This window comes from Pezoporus occidentalis, unplaced genomic scaffold (assembly GCF_034315485.1).
Source record: "Pezoporus occidentalis ecotype Australia unplaced genomic scaffold, CSIRO_AGI_Poc_V1 ctg13, whole genome shotgun sequence".
Taxonomy (NCBI): Eukaryota; Metazoa; Chordata; class Aves; order Psittaciformes; family Psittacidae; genus Pezoporus; species Pezoporus occidentalis.
The window spans coordinates 13,480,586-13,497,124 of NW_026913103.1; the positions used below are offsets into that span (position 1 = coordinate 13,480,586).

The 16,539-nt window shown below is 46.6% G+C and overlaps 1 protein-coding gene across 2 annotated transcripts; it reads right to left on the reverse strand.

Annotated features, from left to right (window-relative positions):
• Nucleotides 1–13,229: 13,229 nt before the first annotated feature.
• NDUFAF4 (NADH:ubiquinone oxidoreductase complex assembly factor 4) lies at nucleotides 13,230–16,523 on the reverse strand. 2 transcript variants are annotated; one of them, XM_062608429.1, is made up of 3 exons: nucleotides 16,346–16,517; nucleotides 15,831–15,928; nucleotides 13,230–13,541 (listed from the first exon to the last, which is right to left on the reverse strand). In XM_062608429.1, exons 1-3 carry the CDS (start codon nucleotides 16,470–16,472, stop codon nucleotides 13,245–13,247), a joined length of 522 nt encoding a protein of 173 aa, XP_062464413.1. In that variant the 5' UTR covers nucleotides 16,473–16,517; the 3' UTR covers nucleotides 13,230–13,244. The 2 variants fall into 2 exon arrangements, with proteins under 2 accessions (XP_062464413.1, XP_062464414.1); XM_062608430.1 differs by lacking the exon at nucleotides 15,831–15,928 and having other exon boundaries at nucleotides 16,346–16,523.
• Nucleotides 16,524–16,539: the final 16 nt, after the last annotated feature.

The window sequence follows — 16,539 nt, forward strand, 5'->3', positions numbered from 1 at the left end:
TATTACAATATAAAAACCAGGCTTTAGAGTATGTTTTTCCCATCCCAAATCGAATAACTTGGGGATAATGTATTCAAAAATTCACAGAAGCACTTTGGTACCTCTGCATGTTCAGCTTTTTGCCCCTAAATTGTATGCAAAAATAAACATACACAATTTTAATAAACTGCTTCTCCCAGAGGACACGGCTGATAATAGAATCTGAATATATCCTGTCTTCAGCCAAAGGATAGCCACTGATGCTGACAACAATATACTGCTTCTCCTTCTCGTTTTAAATATAGTTCTTTTGATTTGTTTTCTGTGTTAGTGAATTAAAGTGCTTCATAAAGTGGTCTACCAATTGCCTGAGCTAGCAAAAGGAGAGGAGGTGGGCTGTAGAACTGGGGACAGGGTTGGAAGGACAAGCAAGACTTCCCTCCCTGAGCAGCACTGAGACCCTTCACCACCCAGTGTGCTACAGCCCCTACCACTTCACCACCTCAGCTCCACCAAGAGGGACTCCAGTTCTGCTACACTTGAGGCTCACAAAGGAAATTCATGCTGGAAGGAATTACACCACCAAAATAAGATCCACAGGTTTGAGTGGCACAGAGACAGCTAAGCTGGACTCTTACCTAAAATGCAGTTTCTGCTTCAGCTTAAGGGGGATGCAAATCCATATCTCCACTTTAAGAGGAGACACCTAATTGTCAAGCCTGTTGGCATCCTTAAGGCTACAGAGCTGTGCTACAAACACCAGAGACCGGGGCAGGAGGCATTCAAGTGTGATATCCATGCAACATACATACAACTCTCAACAGACCTGTCCATACAGCAGCTCAACACTGTTCTGGCTATCCAGGCTACAGCGCTCTGGTCTCACTTCATACCCAACATATGGCCTGGGTAGTCAAAACTGCTTGAGTCACAAACTGTGTCGTGTCGATTTTCCCGGGAGCAGTTTTCCCTGTGCAGTTAATAACAGGGCATGCTTTGGCTCAGAGAAAATGCTCTGAAGACTCCACCTTGATCTCTTTTTCCCTTTGCCAACACAGGCAGTTATAACCATCTCTGCAGTCCCAGCTGCACCCAAGTTGCCAGCACTGTTGTCCTTTATTCAGAGCCCAGATCTCTCTCATAGGCAGAGCTCCCAGCTGCGACTTGACATTCAGGCTTCCAGTTACAGCAACCCCTGACAGAAGCAAATCTCACTTTTACCAGCACAGTTTGCCACTCATCAGCAATGGGATCCCTTATTCCCTGGGTGAACCCAGCTTACAGGTATGGCTGCCCGTGGGCAACTATTTCAAAGGTAGGAATTCCTCCACCACACCATCACCTTCCTCAGCTTTCCAAAAAGTAGTGGCCTGAGAGCCTCGGTCCTACAAGGCTCCATGTGTCTTCCATTCCTGCGCAAGGAATCCTGATAGGAGATGATTATAGGGTCTGTCATGCCCCCAGTCACTTCTTTCCTGGATAATACAGCAGCACTTCTCCCATCTCACCTAAACCCAAAGCTTCAGCAGTTGAAGTAACCCATACCCAAAGGGGAGTTTGCTCAACAGTCACAGAACCACCACCTTGGTGGGTTTAGTTTTTAGATTCTCCTTCTGGCAGCAGACACATCAAAACCCCATAGAGCCGCAGGAGCTACCTTAGCACACTGCCTCCAGCATGCTACAGGAGATGTGCTGCTGTTGCCTTATGTAAATCTAAGTCTCTGTTTCAGACCAAGAAAGCCAGTGTTAAGTTTCTAAGTGAAATTAAGTGAAATTAATCCATGTTTTTGGGGGTTTATTTTCAGCAGGAAACAATTAGTTCTGATAACAACACAGCAGTACCTAACCTGTGAAAAGTTACAGAATTCATTACGTGTCGAATGCCAGAAGCAGACTGGGTAACAACAGGCACTGACTGACACAGTGTTTTGATTGCTAATAGCACATCAGTTGGCCTTCAACTGCTGCATTCTGAAATGCCAAAATGCACCTGAAGCTCACCTGCACTGCTCAGGCCTCTCCTGCTGTCGGTTCAACACTGGCACCATCTGGTTGAGAACCAGAAAACTCCTCTTTAGAAACGGGCTGCAGAACAGAGCCGTGAAGCGTCATGCAATCTCAAACATGAAAGCACAATGCTTGTATGAAACAAAGTGAGAGAGATGCCTTTTAAAACTTCTGCATTTTGGGCCTGTTTTATGACTACTTGAAGATTGACTTGATTTTTCAATACTGAAATAAAATGCTCCACTTTGTAAGTTTAGTACACATCTCTTACATACAAACACTTTCTTTTCTCCTTGAGTAAAAAGAGACAGCTTAAAAGACAAGTTCCCTGTGCTGGAAGGCTACAGAAAGTTCACTTTTCATACAGAAGCTCCCTCTGACTAACCTGCACAGAAAGCAGAGTTAAAACTCTTTCCTGCCTCATAGCTCAAATCTTGCTGTCTTGGCATCAGACTGAAAGAACCTAGCTATGATTAATGCACGGTGACACAGCACAAGATTAGTTTCACACATCCCAAAAGAGCAGCTTTTGAAGATGTATGAAAAGCTACATCCTATTCATAAATTCTGTAGAGCAAAACATGTGCTCAGTCTTCTCATCTTCACCTCAGCAGATGTGCTGCTCCTAGAAGGCAAGACAGCTCTGGAGAAATGAAAGAGGTTGTTGACACTGAAAGGGCAGAATACAACCAACATTTCCATGTGAGCTAGTAAAAAGCAAAGTGCAGCTGCGTGAAGTTTTCATACCAGGGAAGTCTGGCTGGAGAAGGCTCGGTATAGACTTAACAACAGAACAAGGCTAGAGGAACGGGACTGTGTCCTAGAAAATGTGGGTGAGATACAGGATTCCCCCAGACATTTTTTGGAAAAAAATTCAAGCCAGGAATTCCAATATAGCTGCCAGAAGAAATTAAATTTGATGTCTCCCCAGGAATGTAACCCTCATTTCCAGTTGAGGCTCAGCCTGCCCTGTGCACTCACTCTGCCTCAGTGCCCAACGTAGCCCTGGCTTTATTCAGTGACATTTGGAAAACTGGAGTAATAATGCCACACATAAAGACATTCGCTAACAATGTGTCATTTACACCAGAAATGAAACAACTGTCTCACAGGCTTACAAAGCTTACACTTGATATATGTTTTACATTAATCTGGCAAGAAGAAAGCAGTTTGAGAGAGGCAGGTTGTTCCCTACCAAATGTCCTTATTCTATATGGCAGCCAAAAACATATGAGCTCAATTTGGTGCACCAAATGCATGGCAATGAAGCATGAAAAATTCCCCACATATGAGTACCAGAAAACTGAATTGTAGGTTCCCCCAGATTCCCCATAATTATCTCTTCAAAACAGTTGCTTGAAGAGTACCTTTTCCTTAAGCTGACAGCCAAACAGCTACAGGAAAGGAACAGACAGAAAGGACATAGACAAAATCAAATTAGAAGCGTAACGAAAACACCATTATTCTTCAGATTAGAAACTGCATCAAAACCTGGTACTCAAGCAAGACAACTGATGAATAGAGTCCCCTGAAACTGGAAGAAAGGAAATAAGCAGTTCTAGAAAAGACTCAAAAGTGAGAATAGCTTTCTTGCAGACATCAACCCTAAAGACAACCGTTATCTTCAAACACATACTTACTTGAACACAGCTAATGCACACACCTGACAAGGACCTTGCGGCTGGCTGTGTCCAGTCACCTACACAGGACAAGACGGTGGTGTTGAGAGTGCTTGATCAGGGACAGGCTTTCCCACCAGAGCAAAGATCCATGCTTCTGGATCTTCCTGTGAGCTTTGGGCAAGTAAAATACCTGCAGAGACAGAAAGCTAAACGTTTGGACTATGGATAATTTGGATAAAGGTTCAGATTTTACATGATCATATACCATTAGCAATGCCTTCATAATGGAGGTTTGATGCTGCACAGCAGGTGAGGCAGGTGATAGGCAGAAGAATCTGCATGCCAACAGCAAACTGCATCGCATCTCATTTTCCCGAAGTAAATGTGCTGTGCTGGAGTACTCCCTGCTCCAAGGGAGCCTTCTGGGCCACTGAGTTCACCCGCTTCTAGGGAGATGAATCCCTGGCCCACCTCTGTGCTGTGGGACCTGCCTGCTTCTCCATCATTGCCAATATATTCCGAGGATGAGATCCCAACTCCAGAGGAACCGTGGATAGATTTGCAGTTATCTCACTCACAGACAGGATTTTGTCCTGAAGATGACTGCAGCACTGAACATGATAAGCAGCAAATGCTCCAAAGCACACGGCTGCTAAAGGCTGTAAACAAAGCAGTAGTAAGCACTGGAACGGGTTGCCCAGGGGGGTTGTGGAGTCTCCTACGTTGGAGATATTCAAGGCCCGCCTGGACAAGTTCCTGTGTGATGTACTCTAGGTTACCCTGCTCTTTCAGGGGGGTTGGACTAGATGATCTTTTGAGGTCCTTTCAAACCCTTGGGATTCTGTGATTCTGTGATAATGCCTCTAGGGGCTGTGTGAAACAGGCTACTGAAATGGCACAGCCACATTACAAGTCACAAAGGCACACAAAATAAGCCCAAATACATACCACTTTAGTCAAGGGGCATGGGCAAGCTGTTGTCTGGTGCCAATTGTAGTGAGTTTTTAATCAACTCCAATACGTAATTAAAGATTCATCTTTAAAGAAGGAAATCACATTTCCATTAATAACAACACAATCTGTACCAAGTGCATTCCACAGCTGTTTTCTGAATATTACCTTAAATATCACATTAGGCTGCACAGTACTCAAACAATAAGGTATTTCTGATACAGCACTCTATAAAGCAGAGTATTTTGTGAAAAGCAAAAAAATCTTATTGTGGCATGTTAACTCAGATGCATTAGTTTCAGAGCACAGCTCTGTCCCCATTACATTACAGGAAGAATGACAGGCTTATCCCCAATCCATACACCCAAAGACTAACAATTTCACATTTTCATGCAATGCACTCATAGGTGTCATGCTCCAAGGTACACCGTTACGAACTTCAGAATGAATCAAGCAAAACCTTGTATACACTATAGCAAACTGTAGCATAAATACCTTGCCCATCTCAGAGAGAAGTGGAATCTTACTGTGAAATAGCAAGCTGATCATCTTGGGAAGATACTTACCAGACTCTGAAATCTAAGACCTGGCAGAAAAATTCTTCAACAGGAAGTTACATTCTGTACCTGCTACTAACTCCTGCGCTCTTAACACTTCTTTGGTGATGGCACTAGGAATGTTAGTGCTTGCTGCATATATCTGGGGTTTGTTTCTTTTGCATGAATGAATATCAAAAATATGCATTTTTGAATATCAATTCTGATTATCTCCCCTCCTCAATGAGGTAACAACCTGTTACCACCTCACACTTTGCATTGTCCTTTACTAACGTGGAAAGGATACTGTCGTGGTTTAAACCCAGTCAGGTAGCTTGTTCACTCACTCCCAGTGAGTGGTGCCGAGCTGACAACAATCGAGGTCCGTGTCCGTCTCCCCCCCTGCCTCCCCGCACCGGGGCTCTCCCCTTCCCCGCTCCCGGAGGAACGGGGAGGAGGATCGAGAGAGTGCAACTCCTACGGGTTGAGACAAAAACAGTCCAGCAACAAATCACCACCGCTACTATCAGCTACAACAATGATAAGGGAAAATAACAAGGGAAGAGAATACGATACCACCGGCCAAGAGAAACGAGCTCCACCCGGAAACCCCTGTCCTTCCGGGTAACTCCCAGTTACCCCTCACCCCGGGCATGACGTGCTGTAGTATGGAATACCTCCCCGGCTAGCCCGGGTCAGGCGCCCCGTCTCTGCTTCCTCACAGCCTCCCCTCCTCCCTGGCAGAGCATGAGCCTCACAGAGTCCTTGGTCAGGGTAAACATCATTTAGCAACAACCGAGAACATCGGCTTCACCAACACTGTTCTCAAACTGGAAGTCAAAACACAGCACTGTACCAGTTAACACAAAGGAAAAACATGACTGCTACTGCGGAACCCAGGACATTATCCACCCCTTATTCCATACCATTCACGTCGTGCTCAGATCCCACATTTTCAATACACCATCTCTCTCCCACATATATACATCCATATACATACAGACCAAGAGGAAAAGATCATTTTCTTAGTGCATGGACCAATCCCTATAATGCTGCCGAGTCCATTCGGTCCATGATGTTCAAAGTTCATTCTCTGTTGGGATGATGGCTGGAGGGAAGTCAGGGCCAGTCGCTTGTGACCTGGAGACATCTAGTTGATGGGCTATAAAAGCATTACACAGCAGGCAACAGCATACAATTGAGTTCACTGGCTGTTTTCCCCTAAAATCAAATCCCCTTGAGGTATACATCGGACTTCCCCATCTTCCCGCATAACCCACCAAGTATATCCAGGTCCCTGAGCAAAAGCAATCCCACGAGTGGGTTTGCCTTTACCTGAAGCAGGAATTACCCAGACTGTCTTTCCCAGCAAATTCTTCATATGCACCACGGGAACTTTGTCCCCCTCTACAATATGTAACAGTTCTGACTGGGCTGGGCCAGCCCTGTTGGCAGATCCTCTGGTGTTGACCAACCAGGTGGCCTTTGGTAAGTGTGTATCCCAATGCTTGAAAGTTCCCCCACCCATCGCTCTCAGTGTAGTTTTTAACAGCCCATTGTACCGTTCGATTTTCCCAGAGGCTGGTGCATGGTAGGGGATGTGATATACCCACTCAATGCCATGCTCTTTGGCCCAAATATCTATAAGGTTATTCCGGAAATGAGTCCCATTGTCTGACTCAATTCTCTCTGGGGTGCCGTGTCGCCACAAAATTTGTTTCTCAAGGCCCAGGATGGTGTTCCGGGCAGTGGCATGGGGCACGGCGTATGTTTCCAGCCACCCGGTGGTTGCTTCCACCATGGTAAGCACATGGCGCTTGCCTTGGCGGGTTGGTGGCAGTGTGATATAGTCAATCTGCCAGGCCTCCCCATATTTATACTTCAACCATCGTCCTCCATACCAAAGAGGCTTTAACCGCTTGGCTTGTTTAATTGCAGCACATGTTTCACACTCATGAATAACCTGGGCAATAGTGTCCATTGTTAAGTCCACCCCTCGGTCACAGGCCCATCTATATGTTGCATCTCTGCCCTGATGGCCTGAAGTGTCATGGGCCCACCGGGCCAAAAATAATTCACCTTTACGTTGCCAATCTAAGTCCATCTGAGCCACTTCAATCTTAGCCGCTTTATCCACTTGTTGGTTGTTCTGGTGTTCCTCAGTGGCCCGACTCTTGGGTACATGGGCATCTACATGACGTACCTTCACCACCAGGTTCTGCACCCTGGCAGCAATATCTTTCCACAGTGCAGCAGCCCAGATGGGTTTACCTCTGCGTTGCCAGTTGCTCTGCTTCCACTGCTTCAACCACCCCCACAGGGCATTTGCCACCATCCATGAGTCAGTATAGAGATAAAGTACTGGCCACTTTTCTCGTTCAGCAATGTCCAGGGCCAGCTGGATGGCTTTCACCTCGGCAAACTGACTCGATTCACCCTCTCCGTCAGCAGTTTCTGCAACTTGTCGTCCAGGACTCCATACAGCTGCCTTCCATCTCCGATGTTTTCCCACAATACGGCAAGAGCCATCAGTAAACAAGGCATACTGCTTTTCACTTTCTGACAGTTTATTATATGGTGGGGCCTCTTCAGCGCGCATCACCTCCTCCTCTGGTGACATTCCGAAATCTTTGCCCTCTGGCCAGTCCATGATGACTTCTAGAATGCCTGGACGACTGGGATTTCCTATTCGAGTTCGTTGTGTAATTAGTGCAGCCCATTTACTCCATGTAGCATCGGTTGCATGATGTGTAGAGGAGACCCTGCCTTTGAACATCCAGCCCAGCACGGGCAGCCGGGGTGCCAGAAGGAGCTGTGCTTCAGTGCCAATCACTTCCGAAGCAGCTCGAACCCCTTCATAGGCTGCCAGTATTTCTTTCTCAGTTGGGGTATAGCTGGCCTCAGATCCTTTATATCCCCGACTCCAAAAGCCGAGGGGTCGACCTCGAGTCTCCCCTGGAGCTTTCTGCCAGAGGCTCCAGGTAGGACCGTTCTCCCCAGCTGCAGTGTACAGTACATTTTTTACATCTGGTCCGGTCCGGACTGGTCCAAGGGCTACTGCATGAACTATCTCGCGTTTAATTTGCTCAAAGGCTTGTTGCTGCTCAGGGCCCCATTTAAAATCATTCTTCTTCCGGGTCACATGATAGAGAGGGCTTACAATCGAACTGTAATTTGGGATGTGCATTCTCCAGAACCCCACTGCACCCAAGAAAGCTTGCGTTTCTTTCTTATTAGTTGGCGGAGACATTGCTGTTATCTTGTTGATCACATCTGTGGGGATCTGTCTACGTCCATCTTGCCATTTTATTCCCAAAAATTGAATCTCCTGTGCAGGTCCCTTGACCTTACTCCGTTTTATGGCAAAACCGGCTTTCAGCAGGATTTGGATTATTTTCCTCCCTTTCTCAAAGACTTCTTCCGCTGTATCGCCCCACACAATAATGTCATCAATGTATTGCAGGTGTTCTGGAGCTTGCCCCTGTTCCAGTGCAGTCTGGATCAGTCCATGGCAGATGGTAGGGCTGTGTTTCCACCCCTGGGGCAGTCGGTTCCAAGTGAACTGGACACCCCTCCAAGTAAAAGCAAACTGTGGCCTGCACTCTGCTGCCAAAGGGATTGAGAAAAATGCATTGGCAATATCAATCGTGGCATACCACTTGGCTGCCTTTGACTCTAGTTCATACTGAAGTTCTAGCATGTCCGGTACGGCAGCACTCAATGGTGGTGTGACTTCATTCAGGCCACGATAGTCTACTGTTAGTCTCCATTCTCCATTAGACTTTCGCACTGGCCATATGGGGCTATTGAAGGGTGAGCGGGTCCTGCTGATCACCCCCTGACTCTCCAGTCTACGGATCAGCTGATGGATGGGAATCAGGGAGTCTCGGTTGGTGCGATATTGCCGCCGGTGCACTGTTGTGGTCGCAATTGGCACTTGTTGTTCTTCAACTTTCAGCAACCCCACAGCAGAGGGATCTTCTGAGAGACCAGGCAAGGTGGACAGCTGCTCAATTTCCTCAGTCTCCAAAGCAGCAATACCAAAAGCCCACCGGTACCCTTTTGGGTCTTTGAAGTACCCTCTCTTGAGGTAGTCTATGCCGAGAATGCATGGAGCCTCTGGACCAGTCACAATAGGGTGCTTTTGCCATTCCCTCCCAGTCAGGCTGATTTCAGCCTCCAGCACAGTCAACTCTTGGGATCCTCCTGTTACTCCAGAAATATAGATGGGTTCCACCCCTTGACAGCTTGATGGCATCAGGGTACACTGTGCACCGGTATCTACTAGAGCCTTATACTTCTGTGGGACTGATGTGCCAGGCCATCTGATCCACACAGTCCAGTAAATCCGATTGTCCCCTACCTCCACCTGGCTGGAGGCAGGGCCCCTCTAACAGTCGTCACAGCATTGGACACTTAAGTCGTGTTGAAAGGGATTATTCTTCTTTATCACAGGAGCTGGAGTAAAATCAGCTCTTCCACTCCATCTGGGAAACTGATCACCAGAGACTGAAGCCGTAGCTCTCATGGGACGATCAGTCTTGGCCCTTGCTCCCCTCTTCAGTTCACTCACCCGTTCCTCCAAAGCTGAAGTAGGTTTTCCATCCCACTTTGTCATGTCTTCTCCGTGATCCAGCAGGTAAAACCATAGGGTACCCCGTGGCGTATACCTCCTGTATCTCCTCTCTTGAACAATAGGACGCCTTTTGTTAATAGCTGAGACGTGTGTTGGTACACGTGAGGAGCCGGATAAATCAGATAGATTGTCCTTCAATTGTTCGATGTCCTGGGACAGTTTTTTCACAGCTGAGATGATGGAAGGGGTGAGATTGTCTTCGAACTCTCGGAGTTTATGAACCATTTCATCCACTGTTAGTGGTACTATGTCATTCCAGGTTACTGTTGCCAATGAATGGGCATATGATGACGGTGCATTCCGTGTAAGTTTTCGCCACATGGGTCGTGTACATTCAACTTCATCTGGATCTATAGGTGTATCCCCGTTATTCGGCTTGATGTGATAGATCATCTCTACGATGGCCGATTCCCTCAGAGACTGGATGCCTTTGTCTATAGTATTCCACTTGGCCGAACGACTCGTAACATCGTCCTTGTACGGAAACCTTTCTTTCACAGCTGCCAAGAGCCTCCTCCAAAGGCTGAGGGACTTTTTCTCTCTTGCAATTGCTTTGTCAATTCCCCCTTCTCTAGCAAGTGATCCCAGCTGCTTGGCTTCTGTACCTTCTAGTTCGTGACCATCAGCCCCATTGTCCCAGCATCGGAGTAACCAGGTGATGATGTGCTCCCCTGGTTGACGGGTAAAATCTTTTCGCATATTCCGCAGCTCGGTTGAGGTCCGAGGTCGAGAAGTTACCTCTTCTTCTTCTTCTTCGTCATGTGATGATGACTCCTGATCAGATTCTGGACCGGGTGGTGAATTCATTGGTTCTTCATCTCGCTTCACCCTTTTTGCCTCCTTTTTGCTTGTTCTCTTGCGTACAGGGGCAACTGATATTGGTACGAATTGGTCCTCTGGTTTGGCTGCAGTGATTATCACTGTGGTTTGAGTAGCAACTGTACTTGTTACTGGGGGTGGTGTAGCTACTGTGCTTGGAGCTGGGGTAACCGCGCTGTCTGTTGCAGTTGAAGTTTGAGCAGCTGCTGTACTTGCCACTGGGACAGCTGTGCTGTTCATTGCAGCCAAAGTTTGAGTAGCGACTGTTGCTTTGCCCTCAGATCCGCCGACATTCTTTTCCTTTTGAAGGTGCTGGATAGTGTTGAACAAGGCCCTGTAAGCATAGGCCAAGCCCCAGCACGTTGCCATGATTTGTCCATCTCTGGTATGGCCAGAATGACCACACACCTCATTTAAGTGTTTTACTAATTCTTCTGGATTTTGCAGTTGTTCAGTAGTGAAATTCCAAAGTACTGGAGGGGCCCACTGACCTAGATACTTGCCCATACTATCCCACACACCCTGCCACTCATGGCTGTCCAGCCTCAGGGAAAATCTCTCGGTCCTCCTACATCGTCGTTTGACCCCAGACAAGACCCAAACCTGAATCTGCTTAACTCTTGAAATCAGTAGTGGGTAAAACACACTCTGTATGCGTGTTAGCATGGTGATTCCCATCACCATCAGCAAACAAGTCTCAACAGCATTAAAAGGCCATTCAAAAAATTCAAAACTCTCAAATGTAAATGGTCTGGGGGGACGACTAGGAGGGTAAAAGGATGTCTCCTTCCCAGGTTGAGCACCTGAGAAGGAGAAAAAAGATGTGTAATTGCTAAGCACCTCCATCATATACCTCCCAAAGTATAAAGGTGGTGACCACACTGGGAACATAAGCCAGATCAATTTCATGATCAATGATTCTATTGTATTACAAGTCATTACCATAAAGTACAATGGGATAAAAACCTTAGCCCAAGCCCCATACTTGAAAAACACTAATACAGCAAGTACCGGATGGACGTAAGATATCATATACTGAAACTGTGAGATCAAGAGGAACAACCTTGAGAGCCAATAAATCAGCATTGTGACGAGTGACTATCAATCCAGTCAGATCTGTTCTTATCTCAACCCTTCGTGCCCCACGTTGGGCGCCAAAAAGAACTGTCGTGGTTTAAACCCAGTCAGGTAGCTTGTTCACTCACTCCCAGTGAGTGGTGCCGAGCTGACAACAATCGAGGTCCGTGTCCGTCTCCCCCCCCTGCCTCCCCGCACCGGGGCTCTCCCCTTCCCCGCTCCCGGAGGAACGGGGAGGAGGATCGAGAGAGTGCAACTCCTACGGGTTGAGACAAAAACAGTCCAGCAACAAATCACCACCGCTACTATCAGCTACAACAATGATAAGGGAAAATAACAAGGGAAGAGAATACGATACCACCGGCCAAGAGAAACGAGCTCCACCCGGAAACCCCTGTCCTTCCGGGTCACTCCCAGTTACCCCTCACCCCGGGCATGACGTGCTGTGGTATGGAATACCTCCCCGGCTAGCCCGGGTCAGGCGCCCCGTCTCTGCTTCCTCACAGCCTCCCCTCCTCCCTGGCAGAGCATGAGCCTCACAGAGTCCTTGGTCAGGGTAAACATCATTTAGCAACAACCGAGAACATCGGCTTCACCAACACTGTTCTCAAACTGGAAGTCAAAACACAGCACTGTACCAGTTAACACAAAGGAAAAACATGACTGCTACTGCGGAACCCAGGACAGATACTGTCCATCTTCAGTCTGGTAGCATGTGAGTAACTTGCTGTGCGTGAGCATGACCTGATCTAACCCGCAATTGGGTAAGTCAGGCAGGACCTCCACAGGCAAAAAAGGCTATTGTAACAGGACAGGCAAACAATTACACAAGACCAACTAGTTGGTCCAATTAGTAGATCCAGTTGCATTTCATAGTTACCTATGAATTATGAGAATTATTTCTCACACAACAGGTGCCAGGGACTGCTGCAAGATGCTAGAAGATCATCGCTCTTTACAAATTCATTGACTAACAGAAAGTAACTGGGAAGGTGTAGCTATTTAAACTAAATCAGAACAGAGGGGAAAAGGAGCTACACATCAGCCATTACTGTCCCAGCACCAGAAACGGTCATCTTCTTTTTAACTTTGACACAGCTTAATTTCCAAAATGATCTTGTGGTTAGCCTTCTTTGCAAAGTATAAATACTATTCCATTCTTATACAAAAGAAATTCAGCTGTTTGTGTACACACAGACCTTGACAGCAAGTCCTTGAAAGAACACCAACGTGAAACGACACAGCCAGTACACTCAGAGCACTGATTTAGCTGAAGGCCAGGAAGTCCCTGCTAAGAAATGTGATGTTAAGGTAAAGTTCTCAGTGAACTTGTGTACTTTAACTGAACTTGTACATACAAATGGGATAATCAGTGTGACATGCTCTCATACAACTTACTTATTAGTTATATTAAGGTTTAAAAATTGTATCCTATAATTGCTGCATTTAAATGAAGCCATCCAATATAGAATGGAATTGCTTGAATGCATCTTCACTGGTATATAAGGAAGCAGCCTTGTTGGATGACACGTTACCAACTCTTTCCAAACACTGAATATACTCGAGAATAAAATTAAGACACGAGTGAGATCACACAAGGTTTTGGTAATTATTTTTATGTTGACTTTATAACTTTTTTGGTTTCTTTAGGAAATTCCTTCACAGTGAAAGGAATGAAGAATTCCAGAAGAGAGTTGACATCCTTCAGTTCCAGACTGTATTCCACTGCTATTTTCTCTGCAGTCCATATTTGAGGATTAAGTTTATGATTATTAAGAAGTGTCAGAGCCTCCACAGTGGAAATTTTGCCTTTGGAAACTTTCTTAATATCTGCATCTCCCAAGTGGCCTAGTTTTGTAAGTCTCTTTTCCTCCTGTTTATGTGGAAGATGTTCACCACCTCCATCTTTTACCTAATTGTGGGAAGGAAAACAAGAAGAGCTTAACAGCAGTTCTGTTTGCTATGCTTATTGTAGCAGCCAAGCCATTTTCCTAAATACAGCATTTCCCGTTAGCTTTCCATATTTTCACAGCATTAAAACCCAGAAATAATGCTCGGCCAGCCTTGCTTCTTGACATCACAGAAATTGTCAGTTCTTCCACAGCCATTCTACATATGATGTCAACTCCCACCCAACTTCTGAAAAGCTACCATCTACTGAACTCTAAGTGTTGTACAGACTTAGCAGCCCTTCATACAAGTCAAACCATAGCTTTTGGTAGCCAAACATAAATGCAGATAACCTAATATTTGGTACTGATTCATGGCAAGAGGAAAATCAATCACACTACAAATTGGTATACAAATCCTTCTGATACCACCGGAAATCTTTTTCATACAGTTTCCTCTTCCCTTCCTTTCTTTTTCAGATTTTAGTTTTGCAACTAAAAGATATCTCTTCTTTTGCTCTGTATAGAGAACAAGCTTTACTGGACAAAAAGAAGATTCTGCAGCATCATACGGAGTTTAGTTCCCATGACTACTACAGTACTCAGACATGTGAATTCTTTCCTCTCAAGTCATTTCCAAACCAGATCTGCCTTTCTCATATTGTCTTTTATTAATTAACCAGCGAATGACACTGGAAAAAAGAGAATGAAAGCCATTCTTAAAGTTAAGAAAAAGTTCTTTTAAAATGATGAGTCCACAGCCACTGATCAGCCCACAGACACCCTGTATTAATTCACAAGCTGAAAAAACTCATGTGAATGCTACAGCATCTATAATCACATGCCCATTTCTAAACTACACAGGATCTCTGATGATGCTGCCAGTTCTCCATTTTTTTCTTTTGTGCGCAAACTGTCCCCAGATAATGAACAATCTTTCAAGTGTCTGTCCCTGGGTATCTGCCACTTAAAGAGTTGGTGCTCTTCCACTTTCTGCAGACAGACCTAGCATCAAATATACACATATGTATGTATACACAAATACATGATGCACAGAGTATTCAGAATAACATAAGGAAAGGCAGAAAGTTTTAAATGAAGTTTTGTCCACCAGCCTCCATGCCAACACATTAATCACACTCTTCCTAACAACTGCAAGCAGACACACCACAAGAGCAAGACTTAACATAGCAGCAACCTCAGAGTAGACATCGAAAGAAGCACTAAGATTATTCCCCTTTTGGCTTTTTCTCTCTCTTGACAGGCTTACAAATGAATATTGAAAGAAACTGAAATCAGACCTTCAGTACTTCAAGACTAGAGTCCTTAACGCTATTATGAACATTAAGGACAGAGATCACCTGGAAACTTCAGGGAGACACTGCAGAAATCTCTTTGCATTTTTGAATACTTTTAGTCTTGAATACAAGGTGCTATGAAAGTGGCTAATTAGACTTAGGAATATTACTGCTGGATGATTATAGAACTCTTGTTACTGAATAAAGCAACTAGAGTAAAGCAGTCCAGTAATGCAACAGGGAAAATGCACAAGACGTAATGTAACATGCTGGAAAAGGGGAGACTGAACCCCAGCATTATGCTGGAAGGGGTATGCTTTGCCTTCCAAGTCAAAGACTGCAGCTTTTGGCAATGAGGAAACTGATCACCAAACAATCCAGAAGGCTATGCAGAAAAAAAAACCCTAGCTATGGCACTTCCTCAGCTACATAAGGAAAAGTCTCTGCACAGCATGACATTAACATCAGCAGTTAAAGACTCCACTAAAATGTCAATGTCTTTGTCCTCTACCCCATCCATGCTTCCACAGTAGTTCCAATCTCTTCTAAAAACTCTATGTCTCGCAAACTCCTGTGCCTTTGCAAAAGGTTGGCCAACCATCCTGCTGCCTTAGGGGAAGCAGAAGTGTAATTCAGGTGAGAAACAAAGTAAGATCAACAGCATGTTAAAAGGAAGACTGTGTAGCATTTAAAAACTTGTACAATCGCGATCTGTCACATGTTCAAGACCCAGGGTCAAATACAGTCACTGCTACTGATCTATGAAAGAGTAATGAAAACATCGCTTTTATCTTCGAGCATCCTGAGCTAGTGTGAGGTGTCCCTGCCCATGGCAGGAGTTGGAACTGGATGATCTTTAATGTCCCTTCCATCCCTAACCATTCTATGACTGTACCTCTAAAAAAAGGTAGCTTTTCAGCACTAACAGAGCATTTCCCTCTCTACGGAACTGCTGCCGAGTTTGAAAACCACAAAGCTGATGCTAGGATGCCTCCTGCAGAGAGACATGCTCACCCGCACAGGTGAATCTCTGGACTGGACATAAACATCTTTTAACAAGGCGAGGAGCCTATCGTCCTTCCGGTAAATTTCTTCTTTTATGCCGGGGTGGTCTAAAGGGAGGGGACGGAAGGTAGAAGAGAGAAGGCAGGTCTGAGTCACACGTTTCACTGGGTTAGCGCTGCCAGGTTAACCGCTCCCGCGACGCAAGGGGCTCCCTCAGTGCCGGCGCCGAGCCGCACCTCACCGCGCTGAGGGGCGCCCTCCACGGAGCACACCCGGCCCCGGAGCCCGCCCCCGGCAACCGCCCCAGCAACCAACGCCGCCGGCTGCGGCTCCCGGCGTGCCCCGCGCGCCCAGCCGCCCCGCGCTCAATGTCACCGGCCCCGCGCCGCACCGGGACGCGCTACGGCCCCCCGGCTCGCCCCAGCACCCGCTCTGGTCCTTCCGTGCTGCGGCCCCGCGCTGGGACCACAGACACCGGTGCCACCCCCCCCGCCCCGCCGGCAGCCTCCGAGGCCGGGACGCACCGGGCATCTCGTCCCGCCGGGAGGTGGGGTGCCGCGGCGCGGGCCTGGGCTTCTCCCTGCTGATCTCGCGGCGGGCCCGGCTCTCCACGTTGAAAGTGCGAAACACGCGGGCCAGGCGTCCGCCCATCGCCGCCGCCGGCAGCTCCCGAGCCGCGCCTGCGCGGGACAGCAGCACATGCGCAGCGTCTAGCGGC